Source organism: Podarcis erhardii (assembly GCF_964252035.2).
Source record: "Podarcis erhardii genome assembly, chromosome: 3".
Lineage (NCBI taxonomy): Eukaryota > Metazoa > Chordata > Lepidosauria > Squamata > Lacertidae > Podarcis > Podarcis erhardii.
In genome coordinates, this window is record NC_138507.1 from 97,481,267 (window position 1) to 97,505,498 (window position 24,232).

Consider the following 24,232-nt stretch of genomic DNA (forward strand, 5'->3'; position numbering starts at 1 on the left):
TGAAAGAAGCAAGCGGCCTTGTGGATTCAGTCTTGATACGCGATATATGTCCATTCCGTCAGCGGTGCAGATATTCTCATGGGAGGTTTGTTCAGCCTGAAATATCTGATGCAAAAGGCATCTAGATAAGAAATGGGATTTTGTTGGGGGTTGGGTTTTTCTCTCCTTTTTTTCTTTATATTGCGATTGCTGCTGATTTCAAGGTTTGGTATAATTAAAATTTGAACATTTACATTTTTTATTATTATTCATGTAGGACAATCAAGGAAATGACATGCACCTTGGAATCTACTGCATGGGGATTTTTGTCAAGAACAGAATGGGAAGGCCCACAGTGATCTACAGGTAAAAACATGATCAGGAAACTTTGTGTCTGACCAATCCAAAGCTAGCTTGATTTCCATCAACTTGGCTGGATGGGTGAAAACTGGATCCAACCCAATTTTATTCAGTTTAATCCAATGATGGGATCCCACTGACAAAAGAGATTCCACTGAAATGGAGAGGGAGGATTTATTTTGCCTCTGCCTGGCTCCTGTTTCCAGTATTACCTCCCACACTGTTCCAGAGGCTCTCAAACCTAGTTTGAGGTTCTGTTCTGGAGCCTTCATAAACTGAGGTCCAGCATAGGACCATTTCAGTTGTGGCACAGACATTATGGAATGTCCTCCTTTGATGACACCAACTAACTCCTTCTAGATGTTCTTTTTTGTTACCTGGAGATGATAGATGATAGATAGATAGATAGATAGATAGATAGATAGATAGATAGATAGATGATAGATAGATAGATAGATAGATAGATAGATGATAGATAGATGATAGATAGATAGATAGATAGATAGATAGATAGATGATAGATAGATAGATAGATAGATAGATAGATAGATAGATAGATGATAGATGATAGATAGATGATAGATAGATGATAGATAGATAGATGGGAAAACGTTTGGTGATGGCTGAGAGCTGCTCATATTTCTTATTTGCTCTAAGTGGGACTAGTTCACTGCTCTAGCAGAACAGCAGGGTTGGATACAACCCTGTTTGTATTTCGTTATAGGTCATGAGTTTGCACAAAAAAGGGAGATTATTATTTTGTTCAAAGTGATAAACGTAACACACCCATTTGTGTTTCAGCTGCTTCCCCTCCTAAAACAAGGTGTTTTATTTTATCTATTTATTCATTGTTGCATTTATATACTATGTTTCCTCTAAAGAGTTCAAGGGAGTACAGGTGATTCTCCCTCTCCTATGAGTGAGTCAGGCCAGGGTTACAAGGGAAGCTTTGTGGCTGATGGGGACTTCAACCCTGGTCTCCTAAGGTCCTCATCCCACATACTAACCACTTCACCACACTGGCTGCATAGCTTTCCCATCTGCAGAACCATTAACATGAATTGGTTGGAGGCAAAGACGCATTTACATTTGCTTCTTAGGTGATTACTCTGCACATGCAGCCATTGATAATAATTTTCACATGCTAAACACATGGAGAGGCTTGATTGAGCCAAACAGTTACTGAACATTCTCCTTGTACTGAAAGAATCATGACAACTCTGGCTGTTTGGCAATGGCATGTCTGTTTCAGCAAACTTGCTTCTCCGCAGGTGGAATGATATCGGGAATATAACACACAACAAGTCTTCCATTGCTGTGGAACTGCTCAACAAAGAAGAAACTGTGCTCTTTCATACAGTAAGCAAAGCATTAAAAGATCAGCCTTAAGGGTTATTTTTTCTCCCTTCCAACCACAGGATCTTCATTGTACACATTTTAAGTGTGATGGATTCTTGCAGACGATTTCCCAGTGTGCTATTTTAACTTCCGTGAGATCAACCCCACCCCAGGAGCTTGGAAAGGGATTGCAGTGAACGATAACTGAGGTTGTTAGTAAGCTGTGCACTGGATTCAGCTCAAGCCTGGCCGGCACAGGGCTTGGGCAAAGTTAGGTTGAGACAGCCTTGGATCAAGTCAGGCTGCCCAGAGGGATCCGAGGTGTCAGGAGGCAGCACATCAGATGGCAAAGCTGCAGGGGTCTGCTTCACTGGTGTGTTCTCAACAGGGAACGTGCCGGCAAAACAGATTGAATCCTCCGCTCACCAGCTGATGAGTGGAGAATTTGATCCTGCGGGCTGCACTACTTTTGCAAGTATCTTTCCCATACGGAAGGTGATTGCAGAGAAGCACCCAGCAGGATTGAACCTTCCTGCTCTCTGTTCGGAGGGAGTCTCTGCTTCTTCCTCCACCCCTCCTCCCAATCATAATTAAACATCAGCTCCAGCCATGGATTGATTCGGGGCCAATCCAAGGTGGCTCAACTTGATCTATGGCCTTTTAAATTGTGTGTGTGTGTGTGTGTTTTTATTTGTGATTATGGTATGTATTTTTGTGTGTTCATATTGGAAACTGCCCTGTGATCGTCGGATGAAGGGCGGTAAACAAATTTAATAAATTATAATAATAATCCAGGGTTCTGGATTGGGTCAGGGGAACTGTGCACAACCCTAATTGTTAGCCACCAGTATTACCAGGTTTTGTAGCAACAAAAGAACTGCTTTGCAGGCTGAGTCCAGAATCTATCCAGTCCATTTTTTTATTTTATTTTTACCAGTGGGCAGCCAAATGCCTTGGGAACCTCATAGGATGGGCTTCATTGCTGTGCCCTGATGCTTTTCTTTAACCTCCTGTAAGTCAGATACAGTGGTGCCTCGCAAGACGAAATTAATCCGTTCCGCGAGTCTCTTCGTCTAGCGGTTTTTTCGTCTTCCGAAGCAAGCCCATTGACGGCTTAGCGGATTAGCGCTATTAGCGGTTTAGCAGCTTTTAGCGGCTTAGCGGCTTGGAGAATAAGTGGCTTAGCGACTTAGAAAAAGGGGGGGGAGGAAAAAACCCCCACAGGAACTCGCAAGACATTTTTGTCTTTCAAAGCAAGCCCATAGGAAATTCGTTTTGCGAAGCACCTCCAAAACGGAAAACTCTTTCGTCTAGCGAGTTTTCCGCCTTGCGAGGCATTCGTCTTGCGGGGCACCACTGTATTAAGGTATAAACCACAGAGCCTAGGGCTTGCCGATCAGAAGGTCGGTGGTTCAAATCCCCACGATGGGGTGAGCTCCTGTTACTCGGTCCCAGCTCCTGCCCACCTAGCAGTTCAAAAGCACGTCAAGTGCAAGTAGATAAATAGGAACCACCCGGCGGGAAGGTAAACGGTGTTTCCGTGCACTGCTCTGGTTCGCCAGAAACGGCTTAGTCATGCTGGCCACAAACGCCGGCTCCCTCAGCCTATAGCGCGAGTTGAGCGCCCAACCCCAGAGTCATCCGCGACTGGACCTAACGGTCAGGGGTACCTTTACCTTTACCTTTTAAATCACATATTGGTCTTTTAAAAGAAACTCCATTTGATTTCTCACGAGAAAAGCCTTGCTGGATCAAACCATTGGTGGCTGTAGCTCAGCCTCTTGCATTGCACCATGTGAAGCCAGATGCTTCCAAGAAACAGGGCTTGAAGCCTTAGGATTGACACTTGTCATAGCACCATTTCGCCATTGGACTGCTCTTCTCTGGTCCCCAATGGTGTGACTAGTTTGCATTAGCATCTCTATTGAATTAGCACCAGCATCCCTATGATATGGGGACTTGGATGCTGGCATTTGTGCATGTGTGTTTCTGAGCAAAGCATTATTCCTACTGAATATTTCAGAGGAGCGCATTCACTGTTACATAACCCTTTGCTATGCTAGTCACAGTGTAATTAAGTGTTTTTCCTGCATTCCCTTGTCTCCCTGCCCCCTCCACCCTTTCAACTTTTTAAAGGACGACCTTGAAAATGCCAAGTATATTTCACGGCTGTTTGCTGCAAAGCACAAGTTTTACAAGCAAAACAACATCTGCACAGAGTGAGTACTTTCCCCTTTTCCAGTTCTGGCTTCTGCTCGTGAAATGTGAAGCGACCTCATTTCGGTCCAGGCTTTTGGAGGCCATTTTTGTTATTCCCCACCTGCCTTCTCCCTCACCCTCACCTGCAGAAACACAGCAAAGGGAAACATTTCTCTAGTTCAGAAATCAAAGGAAAGGCCTGCATAAATGATGCTTGCTTTCTCGATTGTAAACTTAGAGGCTCATTTTAGGATGAAAGGGTAGCCGCAATCTGAAACACACTGGTTGCAATGGGAGAGTTAAAAAGGACCTTGGGAAACTGTGGAGACCAACCCTCTCCTAGGTGCAGGATCTGCCATATAAGATGCAGCTACAGAACCTCTGATAGATGAACATCCGGCCAGAAGTGGGCAGTGGCACAGGCAAAGCAGCTGCCAGTGGTCTAGTGGCATATTCAGAAGTGCAGGGACCCCTCTGTGATTGTCACAGCCACACCCCTACTAAGATTATCCAACCTTCTAAGATTATACAATAATCTTATAATTATAATATAAGAAAGAAAATATAATTATAATCTTATAATCTGGGATGCATTGCGACAATGTGCAGATCTCCATGTGTCAACCAGGGTTGTTTATAGCCATAAGATTGTACAATTAAAAGAAGGAAAACAGTTTATAAAACCAAGCTAAGCTATTATTATTGCTATTATTATTATTATTATTTAGTTACCGGTACTTATAAAAATAACTCAGAGCAATGTGCAAACTCAGCAGAAATAGTAACACCATTTGCAATAAACCCTATAAATAAAAACCTAAAAGAAGAAGAAGAAGAGTTTGGATTTGATATCCTGCTTTATCACTACCCGAAGGAGTCTCAAAGCGGCCAACATTCTCCTTTCCCTTCCTCCCCCACAACAAACACTCTGTGAGGTGAGTGGGGCTGAGAGACTTCAGAGAAGTGTGACTGGCCCAAGGTCACCCAGCAGCTGCATGTGGAGGAGCAGAGACGCGAACCCAGTTCACCAGATTACGAGACTACTGCTCTTAACCACTACACCACACTGGCTCTAGCTGGTGGTCTAGCAGACCATGCATCACCAAAAGAGGACACAAATACAGTGGACCCTTGGGTTACATTACCTTCGGGTAACGTAACTTTCGGGTTGTGAACGCGGCAAAACCGGAAGTGTATACTTCCAGGTTTTGCCGCCTGCGCATGCACAGAAGCACTCTGTGCGCCTCATGTGTGTGCAGAAACAGCGCCTCTTCTTACAAAATTGTTGAGGTGCGCATGGACCCCTGGAACGAATGAAATTCATATCCGGAAGGTCCACTGTACTTTAAAAGCCTTCATGCTAAGGACCAAAAAGCCCAAGCGAAAAGGAAAATGTTTGCCTCATACCTAAAACTAGACAAAGAAGGTGCCAGGCGAGCCACTCTGAGGAGAGCATTCCACAAGTGGGGAGCTACCAGTGAAAAGCCCCATTCTTGTGTTGTTGCCCTCTGAACTTCCCGTGGAGGAAGTGCACAGATAAGGGCCTCAGATAGCAACCACAGAGTGTGAGTCAATTCCAAGCAACGGCAGCGCATTATAGATCAAAGAGTACTGAAGAGGCATGTCCCACAAAAATACCTGAACTGCCAAAGGCCAAGGCCAAAAGCTATGTCTTCAGTGTTCAGTGGAATCCATATAATGATGTTGCTAGATGGGCCTCTGTGAGGAGGTAGTTCCACAATTTAGGAGTTGCCACAGAGAGATATTCTCTGGGCTGCCATTCCCTGCCCCTTCTATTCCCATTTATAAATGTTCATGGCAGCTGCAAGATGGCTTTGCCCTGCTTCCACTTATTGGTTGGCAGGTTATATTATTTGGTATCTCTCATCTTTTTCTAGTTTTGTTGTGTTTTATGCTGTATTTCCGTTTTGGTTGTGGTTGACTGCCTTTGCGGCCTTGCCTAAGGCATGGGCGATGCCTTCAAAAAACAATAAAATAAGACATGGGTTTAATCGTTCTCTTAGAAGACTATTCAAGGCCTGTGACTGCTAGCCGAAAACTTTCCCCCCCCTAGTTTGTGCTTTTTTGAAAATGGCTCTGTTGTTCGCATTTCTTCTTGTCTGCCTTATTTTCTAATTGCACATAACGTCGTTCACCAGATCAGAAAATGTAAGATCAGAAATTCCACCTTTCTTCTCTACACGTAAGCACTTTACTCCTGCTCTGTCTTGTGAATGCTTTTTTCTTTCATTTGCTCTCTTCCTCCGTTCTAGCATAATTTCTTCTTAAGTTCTCCCGCCATGCATCCTGCTATTCTAGCATCATGCCCAGCACTTATTTAATATTTCCTCTCTTGGCTTGTGTGTGTGCATTGCCTCTTCAGTGACTTGCTATGCTCCCAGATTCTTGCTTTCTTCCTTACTTAAACCACGTTGAACAGTCTTGTGTTCCCAGTCCTCATTTCTCAAATTGCTTTAGTTCTTTCCCTTTCACTCCTCCCCTCCTTGCATTTTCAGCATAATTTTTTTTACACGTCCTAAGCTTACCCCACTCGCTTACCCAAACGCCTCTCATTTAAGCCTTTCCCATAGCTGGTATTTTGCTGATATCATTTATCCAGAGTTCCTGTCACAGGACATATTTCTGGGGTCCCGCCTTCCAGATTCTCCCCGATACCTCGCATAGAAAACACTGGAAGTTAACTATGATGTGTACATTATTATTCAAAATGACATTTATTTAAAAAATCCCCCTTCATTTTTTTCCCTCCCACAGACAATCAAATTCCCCTCCTCCTATTAGGCGGCGGCCCACCTGGAGTCGATCATCCTTGGTAAATATCTTGGGATAAGTGACAAGCTAAACAACAAGCACCAAGGAAGTGGGGGAAGAAATCTAGCGCTCTTTTTATAACTACAGAAATCTATAGCAGGCATAGGCAAACTCGGCCCTCCAGATGTTTTGGGACTACAACTCCCATCATCCCTAGCTAACAGGACCAATGGTCAGGGATGATGGGAGTTGTAGTCCCAAAACATCTGGGGGGGGACGAGTGTGCCTGTGCCTGATCTGTAGTATAGTTATAGCATAGCAGTGTTTTGTGGAAAGATTACTTGAAAAGTCAGTACAAGACTCCTGTCATTAAATGTTTTCTCGGGGGGGGGGTGAATATTTGGGGAAGGGCCATAGCTCAGTGGTTGAGCTATGTCCCAGGTACAAACACTGGCAGCTCCAGGTATGGCTTGGAGAATTTCCCTGCCTGAAACCTGGGAAGCCGCTGCCAGTCAGTGTAGACAATATTGACCTAGCTGGACCAAGGCTTCTGAATCACGAGAAGACTGTTTCCTATAACTCTGTGTCAAATTGCATTTTTTTTTCCTTTTTGTATTTTAGCCAAGGCAACACCCATTTATTATGCCACCTATGCACCTCCAGTGTGGAGAGCACTACACGGAAACTCACAATTCACAAGGTATTTATCACAAATATTATGACTAAAAACAACAACCGCAATAGTAAATAATACATTGATAGGGCTATTAAGTCGTCAAGCGCTGGTCATGCTGACAGGCTGCTGCTGGAAGTAGAGAGAAGAAGGAACGGAACGTGGAAGGGAGGGGGGAAAGAGTGTCTGGAACCTTAAACAGAAGCATTCCACGCTGCAACATTTTGTTACAGATCCCACTTGTTCACGTATAGCCTGCCTAGATTTTTCAAAGCACTTCACAAACTTGATATCACTTACCTGCGTAATAAAACTGTAGGGCAGGACAATATGGTTACACATCCGCAAGAAATAGATGAGGACAAGAGACTGTGCCTTGCCATAAGGCTGGTGTGGAGAACCCTTGGCTCTCCGAATATTGCTCTGAACTACATCCCCTGTCATCCCTGGCCATCAGCCATTCTCCCAGGGGCTGATGGGAGTTGTAGTTCAGCAACATCTGGAGGGCCAAAAGTTCCCCATGCCTGTATTAAGTCCAACAACTTGGCTTGTGGCAGGTGTGAGATTGAAACCAGAGACCTCCTGGTTAGTAGTTGAATCTCTTGGCTACTGTGCTGTTTAAGCGGTATGTGCTGTCCCACCAAGCTTTGGCTTAATGGTCAGGGGGAAAAATACCACACGTTTCAAACAGGAGTGTATTTCTTCCCCCGCCCGGTCCCACTTCTCTCATTGTGTCCAAATCCAAAGCTGGTTTTGGAAAAGCGTGTTTGTTCTGTTTTGCATCCTCTCCCCACCAACAAATTTCACTACACTCAGTATTACAGTAATGTAGCTGAGTGCCCTTAATCCTGCGCCATGTGCGTTAAGATGAGCAAGCAGGCTTCCTGTTTACATGAACAAGGTGGTGGTGGTGAGACAGTTTGCTTCACACATCTGGGGAGATGTGCCTATAGAAAGTCTTCTGCGTTGGGGGAGACTTTTGCAGGGATGGGCAATTCGTTTGCACATTAGGAGTCATTTCCTGCAAGGGTATGCTGGCTTGTGACAACATTGGCATTTTCTTAATGGAAGAGTAAGTGATTCGTAGCTCTATCCCTGCTGGACACATTCTTCTTCCTGACTATGGCCAGTTCCACGAGTGCATTGGGCTCCTTTCCCCTTCCAGCTTCTGCAGGCATGACGGCGATGTCGTCAACAGAGTTTTGGAAGGCCCTCTCTCCTACTTAAGGGACGCGGGTGGCGCTGTGGGTTAAACCACAGAGCCTAGGACTTGCCAATCAGAAGGTTGGCGGTTTGAATCCCCGCGACGGGGTGAGCTCCTGTTGCTCAGTCCCTGCTCCTGCCAACCTAGCAGTTCGAAAGCACAAATTGCAAGTAGATAAATAGGTACCGCTCCAGCGGGAAGGTAAACAGCATTTCCGTGTGCTGCTCTGGTTCGTCAGAAGTGGCTTCGTCATGCTGGCCACATGACCCGGAAGCTGTATGCCGGCTCCCTCGGCCAGTAAAGCGAGATGAGCGCCGCAACCCCAGAGTCGGTCACGACTGGACCTAATGATCAGGGATCCCTTTACCTTTACCTCTCCTACTTGCCATGATGGCAATGTTCTGCCTCCACTGTCGGACCCAATATGCCTCTGAATACCACTTGCTGGGAATTGCATTCCTGTTTGCAGGCTCCCCACAGGCATCTGGTTGGCCACTGTCAGAACAGGTTGCTAGTCCAAAAAACCCGCCTTGCATTCTCATCTCTTACTCCACTGTCTTTAGCCTGTTTGCTCATGATGTTTCTTGTTCGTTTCTCGCTTTCTCCTGCCCACAGACAGCATTTTTCACGGAAACGAAGATATGTTTTACTGTAGATCTCAGAGCAGCTTGGACAGGTGCGCGATGGACTTCAGCTACTTGAACGGCAACGTTCCCAACGGCAGCGTGTGCAGCGCCCAGAGCATGAACTCTCTCAACCACTCGCAGAACTTCATCCAGGCTTCTCCAGTGTCCTCCAACCTCAGCATCCCCGGGAGCGACATAATGAGAGCGGACTACATCCCGAGCCATAGGCACAGCGCAATCATCGTGCCTTCCTATAGGCCGACGCCAGACTACGAGACGGTCATGAGGCAGATGAAGAGGGGGGTTGTCCACCCGGACAGCCAGAGCCAGTCCTTGAGGAACCTCAACATTGGGAACACCCATGCGTATAACCAACCCAAAGACCTTGTGTACAGTCAACCGGAGATCCGGGAGAGGCCTCCTTACGCCATTACGTACGGGCCTCAGGGCACTTACAAAAAACATGCCGCGCCATCTGAGCAAGTGAACCCCATCAATGCTGCGCAGACGAAAGCAGCGGCCAGTTCCATTTCCCACACCGTTAGCACCCCGGAACTGGCCAACATGCAAGTCCCCAACAACCAGAGGTGTGGCACGGCGCACATATTAAAAAACTACCTTTTCAGGCCCCCACCGCCATATCCGCGCCCCCGTCCTGCCACCAGCACACCTGACCTCGCAAGTCACCGCCACAAGTATGTCAGCGGCAGCAGTCCCGATCTGGTCACTCGCAAGGTTCAGCTCCTGGTAAAGACTTTCCAAGAGGACAGCTCCCCGGTGGTTCATCAATCTCTTCAGGAAGTTAGTGAGCCTCTTATGGCGGTCAAGCACCACGCGGCCGTCAACAAGCGCCACAGCTTGGAAGTGATTAGCAACATGGTGCGCGGCATAGAGGCAATGGCTTTGAAGAGCCTCAATGCCCCCCTGCCGCGCAGGAACACGTTGCGCGAGCAGGTGCAGCAGGAGGAAGTGGTGCCCAGGGCTCACGAGGTCCAGCAGCTCCCTCACTACCACCACAAGAAGACCTTCTCTGACGCCACAATGCTGATACACAGCAGCGAAAGCGAAGAGGACGAAGAAGCTTCGGAATCGGTGCCTTCCATGGCGGCGCTCCATGAAAACGTGGAGTACAGCGCTCAGCTGCAGGCCGCCTTGGCTAGGATACCAAACAAACCTCCTCCTGAGTATCCGGGCCCCAGGAAAAGCGTCAGCAACGGAGCCCTGAGGAATGAGCAGGCGAACGTTTTGCTGGCTGCCTCTCGAGCCAGGGCTGTCAGGCCGGGTCCTGCGAAAGCCATCAGCATATCTCGGACTGATCAGGCGTCAGTCAATGGGTCCTCGCTCGGCCCATCCATCTCCGAACCAGACCTCACAAGTGTAAAGGAAAGAGTCAAGAAAGAGCCAGTGAAGGAGAGGCCCGTGTCAGAAATGTTTTCGATTGAAGACAGTATCATAGAAAGAGAGATGAGGGTAAGTATATTTTCAATTAGCACACAGGTGGGGTGGAGTGGAATCTCTGAATCGAACTGCTACAAATAGATTAAAAAAAAAAAAGTTTTGCAGAGCCATTGAAAGACTAGACCAGTGTTTCCCAAACTTGGGTCTCCAGCTGTTTTTGGACTACAACTCCCATCATCCCTAGCTAGCAGGACCAGTGTTCAGGGATGATGGGAATTGTAGTCCAAAAAGAGCTGGGGACCCAAGTTTGGGAAACACTGAGCTAGACAGTCTTAAAAGGAGAGGTAAAGTCAACGCCGTTCTTTAATCGTGTTGGCTGTCAAGAAGTCAGATCAAGAATGTAGCTTTAGTAAAAGTTGAGATTGTAATCATACTGGCTAGAAACTTAATTTAAAGAATGATGCTGAGATTCTCGAGGTGCTGTTCACAGCACTTGACTCTGTTGCACACCTTCTTCTTGTTGTTCTGCCATGCTGGGTTCAGAGCTCCTAATCATGCCTCTAAGGTATAAGAGCTTCACATGTAATGACTCAGATTCAGGCACTGTGCCAGCGTGCCAGCCATAATTAAGCCCCACCATAGTTTGAGGAAGTATACAATAGGCAGCCATGGTTTGGAGCTGCTTGCCTGATTTTCATTTCCCACCCACTCGGAACTCAGTTTCATCAGTTAACTCCTAGCTCCATGGTGCAGAAACCTCTTGAGGTCCTAGCTGTGGTTTGTCAGTTGTCTGTGAATTCAACAACAAACTAGAATTAGCACAAATTATTTGTGTGCAAATCAGCTTCAGACTGCGGTTCTTGATCCTGGTTTGTCGGCTCCAAGCAAACCATTGTTTGTGAGCGTACTTGGGTACAGCCACTGGTCCTGTTTCTGGAGTGATGCTAAACCATAGTTCAGTATTATGTGAATGAGCAGACGTGGACCTTGGGCTTGCATGTTCCTCCTCTCCTCTCTTCTCTATACACAACTGCAATGAGGAAATAGCAGCACCTTTACAGTTTTTCACTGACCAGAACTTACCGTTGTATCCAAAAAGGACAAACTATAGTTAGTTTAAATGATGGTTCGTTGAAAGAAGAATAAAACTAGCTATTAAAACAAACCATGGGCTCAGTTTACAGCTGAACTCAGCCTCTGTCAAATACAGTTAAAGGCAGAACAAGTAATTTTGTAAGGAGGCTTTGCAAACAAAGATTCAACCACCCTGAAGAACCTTTTAACTCCTATTTATTTCAACCTAACACACTCCATTGTCCTGAATGAGAGGCTGGAGCAGAAGGAGGCCTGGACTCTTTCATCAAGTACAGACAAAAATCCAAAATAGCTGAAGTCATTATCACACCTCCAATCTCTCTCTCTCCCCCCCTCACCATCAAAAGCTACCCACACTGAAGAATATTAATTCATTTTAGGGCAAGGTTTTCTTCCACAGCCACTCCCAAGAGCATAATTCCTTAGTTTATGCAGTTTCCTGGTCAGCCAGAAGCAACTAGACAGAAATGCATTGCCTCTTACAGATCTGGAAACACCCAAGTTATATGCTCCTGCCAACTACAGAGGATGATGCGGCGATAAGGCTTGGGGAGTGCCGTAAGAGCAGCTTTCCTGGAAACACCTGGATTTGGCTTGCAGCTATTCCTTAGCCCCACTGAGCAATTGCAGAGCCGAGAAGAGCGCCTTCCCCCAATATCAACCATCTAAGGGGCTGTGATTGGCAGAGGACACACTATGGGTGGAGCCACCACTGGGTGCTCCCCAATTGGCAGTGACCCTTGCCATTCAAAAGGTCACAGAAGAGTCCATTCAGAGGGAAGGCAGTGAAAATTAACAATTTGTTATTTTTCTTAAGAATAATAAATTAATAAGCTGCTAAATGCTGAAACCAGCTTCTAAGTGGTTTACAAGTATAAAAACCAATTGCACAAGCGTGTTGGTTTTTATTATTATAAAAAAAACCATAATTAAAATATGCAGTAAAACAGTCCTGTTTAAAACACAGCAATTAAAACGTAGGTCGAGAAAGTGCTTTGTTCGCCCTTAGTTTTAGGAGAATTGATGGTGCTTCTGAATGTTGAACCCACATTTGGAAGTAAATTTAGAGGCAGGGGAAAACGCACAAACAAAAGAATAATTTAACTCATTTTAGAGCTTTGAAACGTTCTCGTTTTACATGTCACAATTTTGCTCCCTTCCACAACACCTCTACCTGGTGGCAACGGAGCATTTCCAATTGGCCTTTTCTTGAATTGGAGGTGGGGTGGGCGTTGGATCCGTATTTATTCACTTTACGCTCAACAGAGCCCATTGTACTAATTTCAATGTAACAATGCTGTTTAAAAATCCGCCACCAGCCTGGGCTTATGTATCATCTTTGTGGTTTGTTTGGCTTGCTTGATGCGGCTCACTCTGTGCCTAACATTTACACACACACACACACACACAAACACACACACAGCACGCAAGGGGGGGCGGGAGGGAGAGAGAGAGACGCCTGTTTTTGATAGCAGGTCCCCTATATCGTGGGACTGTTCCTTTGAAATTAAAGCTCTGCACTCATGTAGGAACAGGCCCCCCGGGGAAATAATAGGAAGTTTAGGAGACGCATTTGGATTTGCTCTGCTAATGGCCGTCATCTGCACTCCTCGGCCGGAGTTGTAGATTTTGTGGGAGATTAAAAAGGCATTCCAACATTCTGCTGGCATTATTTCTAATCACCCCGAGATGAAAGCATGCCTTTTCTTGCCAAAAGTATCTAGAGAAACAGAAGATGGCAGGCCTGGAGGCCCAGAAGAGGCCCTTGATGTTGGCAGCGCTCAACGGTCTCTCAGTCGCTCGAGTTCCAGTGCCTGAGGACAGCCAGGATGAAGCAGTCAAGGTGCCAATGGATGAGCGGGTAAGAATAGGACTAGCAAAACAAAGGGCCGCCATTTTGGTTTCTGTCGGCAACGGCTTCTGAAGTATTAAAAACCAGGTGATGTATTGCAATGCCCCGGTTAGCACACGGCTGCAGAAATCACGACTGTGCATAAGACTGCTGGTGTAACATGAGGATGCATGTAACTGGGGACAGAGCTGGCTCATGCAAATCTTACCTCAGCCATGAGCCCTTGTGCAAAACCTCTGCCTCACAACAGAAGAGTATTTTGCCCACAGAAGTCTCCATAAGCACCAAAGGGTTTTGGAATAAATGAAATGTACACACCTGTAGACATTTGTTGTTCCATAAGCATGTTTTTGTAGGATAAAAGTAAAATAAATGGAGACTGATTTAGGCAGCTGTTATCAGACACCCACAGTACTTGTTAGTGGGTTAATGGTTTTGTTTTCTCACTTACACAATATGGACGCACCCACGTGTGCAAATGTGCACCAGGGTTTCACAGACTTTCACTCGGTACTGTCATTTCCCTTGAAATTTAGACACTACTGTAGGAACAATGTTGCCCCAATGTCCAGTTCCCTTGGTTCCTGTGTTCGCAACCATTTGGCTGTCACTGTTACAGCTTCAATGCCCTTAAGTCTTTCACAAAGTGTTTGCACAATCAAGCACCACCATCATTATTTAGCTGTGGTCATAACTATGAGTACAGGCAACTCCCAATTTATGCAGGGGTTACGTTCCAAGGCACTTCGTGTTCAAGTGAAATTGCGTATATTTGAAACACAATTGAAAAAGCCTGAAAGCACCCTGTTCCCCTCTTTTCTGCGACATTTTTGAGTCACCTCCGGGTGTGGCACATGTGTGTGTGATCACGCTAATATCGGATGTGCTTGAAATGTATAGTGTTCATCGAGGATGTTCCCATGACCAAAGGTCCTTACATTGTAAGACTGAGACTCTGGCCTTTGCAGACTATTTCCATCTAAAGATCAACACAGCCAGTTCGGCCCTGCTGGTCTTCCTAGACCTCTCACCAGATTTTGATCTGGAGGACCATGCAATTTTTTTTCATCCCCTGGGAAATGAAAGGGTTTTTAAAATGGTTCCACTCTCCCCCCCCCCCCATGTTACAGTCAGAGAAAGTAATTGGGGATGTGGTGATTATTGATTTCACCTCTTCGTTCTTTGAATGGTCCTTTGGCCTCAAATGTCTACTTCTTCCCAACTGTCTTCTATGTGAAACAGGTGGGATAGATCAGGAGTTTTGGATTATGGCGTCATCTGTAAAATACCTCCCTACCCCACCCTATAGAGAACATAACTCTGGTAGAGAGTTTAATGCAGGCAAGATGGAAGAAATAGACGACCCTTAGCATTCTTTGGGGGGGGGGCTCCTCTGATTATTTATCTCATCATTGAAAGACAAGCAACTGTAGTACAGTGGACGCTCGGGTTGCAAATGTGATCCGTGTGGGAGGCATGTTCGCAACCCGCAGCGTTCGCAATTCGCAGCACTGTGTCTGCGCACGTGCAGATCACAATTCAGTGCTTCTGCGCATGCGCAAAGTACAATTTAGCACTTTTGCACATGCGCAAGCGCCAAAACCCGGAAGTAACCCGTTCTGGTATTTCCGGGTTTGGCACAGTGCTCAACCCGAAAACGCGTAACCTGAAGCATCTGTAACCCGAGGTTTGACTGTATTTTATATGAGGAATCACTTTTGAATAGAATGCCCTCTTTTGTGTTTGTGTTTTGTTTTGTTTTAAATTTAAAATAGTGCAAAATCCTGAGGAGGAAACTAGAAGAGGGGATGGTGTTCACTGAATATGAGCAGATTCCAAAGAGGAAGGCAGACGGGGTCTTTACCACAGCGACGCTTCCGGAGAACTCCGAGCGTAACCGTGTCCGAGAAGTTATTCCGTATGAGGAGAACCGTGTGGAGCTCGTCCCAACCAAAGAAAACAACACAGGCTACATCAACGCCTCACACATAAAGGTAAAGACTGGGGGAAGGAAAGAAACTACCTTTGTGGGTAGGAAGGCTGGGCTTGAACTTGGGAGGCCGGAGTTCAGATGTGAACTGTGCTGGGATGTGAACTCACCGGGCTGGCCAGTCCCCAGACACTCTTCTCAGCCTCAATTAACCTATATACAAACCATGCCTGTCGTCACAGGATTGTAATAATTATAATTTGTTAAACATTTTTTAAACATGAATAGTGCCTCTACCGCCTTAACCTTTCTTCGTCCTCACAATAACCTTATTCTGTGACTCAACTTGGGCTTTCTTTCTTTCTTTTTTTCTTTTTACCCTGCTCTTCAGCCACACAAAGCAGCTGAAAGCAATCATTAATAAGACGGTCCCTTCCCTCAGGCTTACAATGTAGAGGCAACAGCACAAAGGGAAAAGGGACTTGGGAGGGAGGAGGAAAAAAGCAAACTTGGAGCCCCAGTTCACCAGTGTTATTTCTGGCAGGGAAGGTAGGGGGAAGCAGGCTCTGTTCTTTGGCTGATGAATGCGGCCACGTTAGTCTCCCTTTGCCATACTGTTCTTCCTGGGTCCAGGTTCCTTCAGTCCCGCGGCCAAAGCCAGGGGCGAGGGTGTGCTGCCCTTCAGCTGTGCAGTCCTGGGGCAGCTGTCAGCTGAAGCCAAGTGCAGCTTCTCCCTCCGTGACCAGGGAATAGGGCCAGGTTGATCTCCTGTTTGCCATGATGTTCTTCTGAGTGGCAGCCTCCCAGTGGCCCTGAGCAAACATGAGTAGGATCACATTGTTATGTCCCTCTTTTGTAAGCGAAGACAGCAGGCTTCCTTGAGGACACTTTGTGAGTCTGGTGGGGCGGGGGGGAAACTGTGGTTTTCATAATTCACTCAGAGCATGCACAAAGATGCCTGGTACAAGTAGATTTGGCTGGGGAAGCCCAGCCAGATGGGCGGGGTATAAATATATTATTATTATTATTATTATTATTATTATTATTATTATTATTATTATTATTGGTACAAGTAGATTTGGCTGGGGAAGCCCAGCCAGATGGGCGGGGTATAAATATATTATTATTATTATTATTATTATTATTATTATTATTATCACTATCACTATCACTATCACTATCACTATCACTATCACTATCACTATCATTGTTTGCATGTTGCCCAGATTCCACCAGTGCAGGTATTATCAGTTATTCATTCCTGTTACTCTGAGTGTCTTGGAACAAAAGTTAAAAACAGGCTGGAAAGCTGTGCGAGTGCTGCAGGTTCTGTAAAGACTTTTGCCTTGAGCCCAATAAGGCACCCTGGGTTCTAGCCTAGGTGCTGTCTGCAAAGGAAAATCTGTGCCATCCTCAGTCCATGGCTGAACCTTGCTTTGAACTCTGCTGCTTCTCAGATCCTGGCCCTATGCCGTCCCTACGTTTTGTACCCTGAATTTGGAAAAGCTGAACAATCTGTGAAAGGAAGGTAGATTTGGGTGGCATTCGTGACCCTTCTCCCTTCTGTTTTATCCTAATTACCCTGCAAGGTAGGTTAAGTAGAGAGGGAATGACTGGCCCAGGGTTATACAGTAAAGCTTGATGGCTGAGTTGGGGATTTGCATCTGGGTCTCTCCTGTCCCTCCACATCCAGGACTCTTAACCACTATAGCTGTGTACACACCATCTACTTGCACTGGTATGGTTTTGAACTGCTAGGTTGGCAGAAGCTGGGACAGAGCAACGGGAGCCCACCCCATTACGAGGATTCGAACCGCCAACCTTCTGATCAGCAAGCCCAAGAGACTCAGTGGTTTAGACCACAGTGCCACCCACTTCCTTTACTTTTACCGTACACACCGTACATTTAAGGCACATTTAACCCCTATCAAAGAAACATGAGAACTACAATTGGTTAATTTGCTGTGAGTTGTAGCTCTGTGAGGATTAAACTCCACTTCCTAGAATTCTTAGGGGAGACGGAAATGTGCTTTAAATACGCTTTAATTGTACGGCCTATAGGAGAGTGGCTCTGGAAGCAAACTTCTTTGTGTCAGGAGTGAGGAATCTGTGGCCCTGCAGATGCTGTTGGGACTTTTAAGTCTCACCAGCCTCGGCCAGCAGGCCGAAATGTCAAGGGTGATTTGACAAAACTTGAACGGATCTGCTTTTATGAACATTTTCTGCGTTGGTCAAAACAGTATTAAATTATGAGCATATCTTGGCTGCAAGACATCCGTACCAAGTTCCAAGCTTGGTTTGGTCATAAATTTACAACGCTAAGCCCTTGTTGAGTCAAAACACCTCTCTAAAACCAGAACCCTGTCAGATTTCTGCCAAAAGATCTGGTGGGTAGCAGATACTGTGTGTTTTTGGCACAACCTACCTCAGCTTGGATGACTGATTACGGAATCTGAATTCCCCGCCCCCCCCATCCATTGGGGGGGGGGAGGACAAATCATTTTTGAGAGCATAATTTTGCTCCATCAGGTGGCAGGGGCCCAGAAAGAATTCTCCCCAGCCAGCTTTAAGAGTTCATATTTCATCTTGTGTGTCAGCTTCGGACGTACCCACATTGTTCTGTAGCGCATGTAGCGACATGTGCTGATGCTTAGTAGTATACAACCCTGTGTGTTGCCAGCACTTCCCCCCTCCCCCTCTTCCAAGGGGCTGTTGCAGAAGCCAAGCAGATGTTCTTTTGCTCAGAAGGTGAAATTGCATCTGCAGATTTTTACCTCTGCCACGCAGCGAGTGTTTTTCACCCAGTTATCAATTTTTAATATCCTGCAGTCGGGGCCGCAGTGTGCTGCCGCGTTCCAGGCTGTGCACTCCCTCTGGACTATTTATGGGTTTTTTGTCCATGCCTTGTGCCAGCAGGCTGGGCGGTTGGACCATGGCCGGGCAGGCAGAGCAAAACTCCCGTAACATTACGATAAGCTCTTGCCCCAGACTCCTACGCTGCTAGACCCAAGCTTGCAATCTTCAGTAGGGTTGTCTGCCTTTCCCTTTTTTGCTTTGATCCTGGCTGTCAAGATTAACATGCCTTCAGTCTGTGTATGCTAAAAAAAGAAGAAATCTGTTTTCAGTGGGTGCGCTCATATCTCCACATCAGCAAACAACTTTCTCTTTACTTTTGAGCTGTTGGAGTATAGACACACTATGCTTTTGGATACCAGTTGCTGGAAATTGCCAGTGGAGAAAGTGTCATTGAACTCAATTCCTGCATGTAGGCTTCCCATAGGTATCTGGTTGTCCACAATGAGAACAGGATGTTAGGCTAGATGGGCCTTTGGCCTGGTCAAGGAGGGCTCTACTTGCGTTCCTATGTCCAGATTCTGAATCTCACTGAAATTGTTGGGATCATTCTTAACTAGTTTTTAAACAGCCTTTGGTGTTTCTCACCTCAGATGAAATAAACATGTCTATCTCTCTCACACACAAGCACCATATAATGATGTGCTCACCATAGGAGCATGTTTATATAGGCCTTGAATCTTGGGATGGTGCTAAATGGCTTTGGCCCTGTATACCTGAAGGAGCATCTCTACCCCCATCATTCATCCCAGACACTGAGGTCCAGTTCCTATGTCCTTCTGGTGGCTCCCTCATTGCCCACCCCGTGGAACTCCCTCCCATCAGATATGAAGGAAATAAACAACTATCTGACTTTTAGAAGACAGCCCCGTATAGGGAAGTTGTTAATGTGTGGTGTTTTACTGTGTTTAATGTTTCAATTTGTTGGAAGCCCTCCAGAGTGCCCTGGAGTGTCTGGGGCAACTCAGTTGGGTGAGCGGCATATAAATTGTTGTTGTTGTTATCATCACCGTAATCATAATCATGTGCCAGAGGCAGACCTGCTTCTTCTGATTCAGGTTTCTCCCTTCTACCCCGCCACCCTGCAAATTTATAGAATGGGTATTTTGTGGGTATTTCATCTGAAAAAAAGGAGGGATGGAAAGGGGTTCTGAACGCTGCATTGACTGTTATTTTTCCTCCACAGCCCTGGCCATTTTCTGTTGCTTCCTTGTTTCCAGCATTGCCCTCTGAAGCTAAAGCCAAAATATAAATATAGGGTCGTGTTTTGTGCATGTAAGAAAATTGCATGTTGCTGTAACAGCAGCAAAGATGGGTGAGTGGGTTAAGCTGGCTGATAAGCACGAACCTTTATGAGCTCATGACGAAGAGCATAGGAAGGTGTCTGGTACTGAGTCAAACCATTGGTCCATTGGTATAGTTTCCCAGTGTCCTGGCAGCTATTTTCCAGGATCTTGAACCAGCCTGACCTGAGGATTTCAGGGATTCAAGAATTGAAACTTGGACTTCATGCGTGCAAAGCAGAAGCTCTACCAGTGAGCTAAGGCCCTTCCCTAACTATGCATAGTTGCTATGGCAGAAAGAGAGAGGTGAAGATGCTCAATTGTGGCATGAATTTTATAGTAATCTATTGTTCTCTCTTTCTCTCTCTCTACCCCAGGTTACAGTCGGTGGAGAAGAATGGCACTACATAGCCACACAAGGACCTTTGCCACAAACATGCCATGATTTCTGGCAAATGGTGTGGGAAGAAGGGGTGAATGTGATAGCCATGGTGACAGCAGAGGAGGTATGTAATATGTGGTTGCATGCTAACAAATCTCCAGAGTCCTCTTCACGGGGAACTCTGCAAATTGTACCTCTGTAAGGTGTATAAAGGTAAAGATAAAGGGACCCCAACCATTAGGTCCAGTCTTGACTGACTCTGGGGTTGCGGCACTCATCTTGCTTTATTGGCCGAGGGAGCTGGTGTACAGCTTTTGGGTCATGTGGCCAGCATGACTAAGCCACTTCTGGCGAACCAGAGCAGTGCACAGAAACGCCGTTTACTTTCCTGCTGGAGCGGTACCTATTTATCTACTTGCACTTTGACGGGCTTTCGAACTGCAGGGATCGAGCAACGGGAGCTCACCCCGTTGCGGGGATTCAAACCGCCAACCCTCTGATTGGCAAGTCCTAGGCTCTGTGGTTTAACCCACAGTGCCACCCGCGTCCCTGAGGTGTATAGGGGCCTCCAAACAATTCTCAGCAGCCTTAACAAACTTTGGGGGAAGCCATGACTGTTGCTGTCGTAGCAATTTACATATATGGTTTGAATGTGGACAAAGGCAGATTTCCATCTGTCCCAGATTTATATCTTTTATAAAAATGTGTCCAATCAGAAGGTGTGGTGAGGTTCACAACATGATGGTGATGCACATTCCCCATTTTAGTCACTAGCATCTGATACTCGGATGGAACAGCACAATTTGGTGGCCCATCTTCGGGCGGGAAGTGGGGGAGAAGAGGGGCAGAGGTGGATTTAGGGGAGCATGACTGGTTTGGTGGCACTGGGAGTGAAGCCTTGGGGTGCTGCAGGGGCACCACAACTGTGGTGTAGAATGGAAAGCGGGGGGGGGGGGAGGAATTTGACGTTGCACAGGGCACCACTGAAATTTGAGGCCCCAAAGTCCACCACTGGGGGGAGGGGAGTTGCTCACTGCACCATCACGACCACAAAAGTCCTGGTGGCAATGAGCTGTCCCCTCAGAGCACCTCTTGGAATGGCATTCATCCAAGTGGGCCTGCCACCGACCTCAGGTCGACCCTCACTGCAGATATAGGCCGTACATTCAGAGATGTTTTGTTTGCTTGCATTTTCTCTTCCCCACCCAGTCCTAGTTCAAACCTGACAGCGTGCATTCCTTGGGCCTCTGTGGGCTTGCTCTCTACCCTTTGATCAGCTTGTCCTGTGCTAGAGGATAAGAGCAAGAGCCACTCTTGAGATTGGACCATGTTTTATCTTGTGTACGCTAAGGGAGGTTCAAATAGTTGTGTGCATGTTATGAAGATATAGGAAGCACTCTCCATGACAATCCGCTTCTCTCTGCCGGTCCTTTTGCTCTCCTGTTTGCTGTTTTGTTTTTCAAACTTCCTTTGAACCTTTGCCTGGGATGACTCAACCCCTTACAACCTTGTTTGTATCAGTCTAGCTGGCCGCACAGTGTAATGATGGAAGTTTAGCTCCATTAGAAGATTGCTGCATGCCAAACAAAGCAGTGAATTCTGAGAACACAAAGCTGCCCTTATTTGAGAAGAATGAGATTCTCAACCCATCCAAGGCCACCTCTGCATTACTAGCATCCTTATCAGCTGCGAATACATCAGAAGTTGTTGTTCCAGTTAAAGTATCCAGTAAAAAGAGAGAAGAAATCGCCTTTATTCCCATGCCAAGCAAAACAGTTATTTCTGTTGTAATCCCACAACTGTATGTTGTGCTATAAACCTGGCACACACAAGTAACCAGCCCTGCATCCTGCTCAGAACTCTGCTGCCTTTACAGGCACACAGGAACAGCTGTTCTGTTTAAATAGTGTGGCCCGATTTTCCCCATTTTAAACATTTAGCACTATCAGCTGTTCAGAAGGGGGAGCAAGAGTCCATTAAATGCACAGTTAGAGTAATCTGACCACAGAGAAAGCCTCTTTCTAAGCGGCGGCAGGCAACGGGGTTGTCTTATGTCCTGAACTCTGATTATATGCAAGCATTCGTATTATGGCTTTTATGATGCTTGGAAACGACGAGGAATCTCCACTGTCCTGAGACGGTGGAAATTTGCAGACAGTAACTGCAGTATGAATGCACACTCCGTGATAAGAGGGCACTCCTGGAACCCCAGGATGCACGGAGGCAAGGGAGATGTTCATGGGGAAACAGTCAAATAGGATCAGTCACTTTCCCGCTCCCCATTTTCCTCTGCTGTCCTCACTTAGCTATTTTCTGGGAAACTATAACATGATGCCCTGAGGGTTGCTTGAACTTTGGGTTTGTTGTTAGCCCCCACAACGAAGCGCATCTGTGATATTTTCTGTGCAGTGCTGTAAACACACACTAGAAATGCTTTGTCTGGAGCACACAGCATTGTTTGAGGCTGCATGTTGTTGTGCAGTTATTGGCCTGAACACACATTTTGGGACTGTGAACAATTATGGGATGTTTCGAGCCATTCTCTTAATTCCTTTACACGAGTCTTCAGATTTTGCTTGCGGCGTGTACAATCCATACAGGTGTGCCTAAGGGTGTGTGATACTGTGCTTGACTTCACTTGTTCTGTAGCTGTGAAGTCTTCACTGGTTGGTGGCACCAGCTTTATCATGGTGCCCTGAGGGAGAAGGGGTCAGTTTGCGTAGAAGTTACACTTTGCCAGGGTTTTGCCCAGTTTCCCTTGACCCTACAGCAGCTTCTGGGGTATGAGGAAAGCATTTATGCTAGGGATCAGCAACTGCAGTCTGCTGAGCCAAAACTTTCAAGGACACATTCCAGCCAGGCAAAACACTTGGGGTGTGATGAAAGGCTAGAGATGGATGAGGCCTAGGTAGAGTTTTGAGGCCTGGAGGGCCACGACTGGGCTGCATTCCTGAAGTTTTCCCACCCCTGCTTTAAACCACACTGGCACTGTACTTGATTTTTAGGCATACCCATTGTTCGCAGTGGCTTGTGGCTGTAAGAACAGGACCGTGCTGATTATTATTTTTTGCTTCTCCTTCCTTTTGCTGTGGGACAGGAAAGAGGAAGAGCCAAGAGCCATCGCTACTGGCCAAAACTCGGCTCCAAGCACAGCTCAGCCACTTACGGGAAGTTCAAGGTGACCACCAAATTCCGCACCGATTCTGGTTGCTATGCCACTACGGGTCTCAAGGTCAAGCACCTTCTGCTAGGGCAGGAGAAAACGGTGTGGCATTTGCAGTACACCGACTGGCCGGATCACGGTTGCCCAGAAGAACAAGGCTTTCTCTGTAAGTTGTGTGTGTGTGTGTGTGTGTGTGTGTGTGTATTTGAAATGTGGGTGCTTTCTTTTTGTTTTGAGTGAGGACATCAGTGAAGTTGAATTAAATGTTGGAGTGGGTCCTTAGAACTATTTGCTGATGCATACACACATATACACACATAAAAATACATGTGTGTGTGTGTACACATACACACACACACATATATAATGATACTGACATTTATTTGCTGAGCTTTAGTTGTAGGGAAGATTAATAATAATAATAATAATAATAATAATAATAATAATTTATTTATACCCCATCCACTCTGAGTGGCTTCCAACAGAATAATAATGATGATGATGATGATGATGATGATGTGATAAAATATCAAACATTAAAAACTTCCCTAAACAGGGCTGTCTTCAGATGTCTTCTGAAAGTCAGATAGTTGTTTATTTCCTCAACATCTGATGGGAGGCCGTTCCACAGGGCGGGCGCCACTACTGAGAAGGCCCTCTGCCCGGTTGTTATTATTATGTTTGGATGTGTGCAGGCCGGGGAGAGGGACCGAAAGTGGAACTGTATGTCAAAAAGAATATGTGAAAAACTATTAATAACAAAAAGGGAGGAAAATATTTTCTCGACTGTGTCAATAGCTTTGTTTTGCAATTGTGTGTAGGCCTTGTGTAGAAGTTACACTTTGCCAGGGTTTTGCCTTGTTTCCCTTGACACTACCAGGGCAGGAGGAAAGCATGCATGCTAGGTATCAGCAGCTGGGAGTCGGCTGAGTCTAATCTGGGGGATGCATATCCCCATATGCCAGCCTAGAGGCTGTGTGAAATTCCTGGAGTTTATGGCAGCAGAAGCTGCTTGCAGATCACTCCATGGAATGGGGATTGAGATGATGGCCCATTGCCCCATGCTTAAGGTGGCCTTGCGAGTAAAGTGTTTATTGAGCAGAGGAGGAGGCCATTGCTCTGTTG

At 46.1% G+C, this 24,232-nt stretch overlaps 1 protein-coding gene across 3 annotated transcripts in view; it reads left to right on the forward strand.

Annotated features, from left to right (window-relative positions):
• PTPN14 (protein tyrosine phosphatase non-receptor type 14) overlaps positions 1-24,232 on the forward strand; it is a 439,438-nt gene that overhangs the window by 76,167 nt on the left and 339,039 nt on the right. For 2 of the 3 annotated variants that reach the window (XM_081854527.1, XM_081854528.1), the window contains exons 8-17: positions 257-345; positions 1,611-1,698; positions 3,814-3,896; positions 6,652-6,709; positions 7,270-7,348; positions 9,141-10,621; positions 13,362-13,505; positions 15,272-15,490; positions 19,940-20,068; positions 23,042-23,273. In XM_081854527.1, the coding sequence (XP_081710653.1) occupies positions 257-345; positions 1,611-1,698; positions 3,814-3,896; positions 6,652-6,709; positions 7,270-7,348; positions 9,141-10,621; positions 13,362-13,505; positions 15,272-15,490; positions 19,940-20,068; positions 23,042-23,273 (2,602 nt within the window). Of the gene's footprint in view, positions 1-256; positions 346-1,610; positions 1,699-3,813; positions 3,897-6,651; positions 6,710-7,269; positions 7,349-9,140; positions 10,622-13,361; positions 13,506-15,271; positions 15,491-19,939; positions 20,158-23,041; positions 23,274-24,232 lie in introns of all 3 variants that reach the window. The other variant, XM_081854529.1, reaches the window with a different exon arrangement.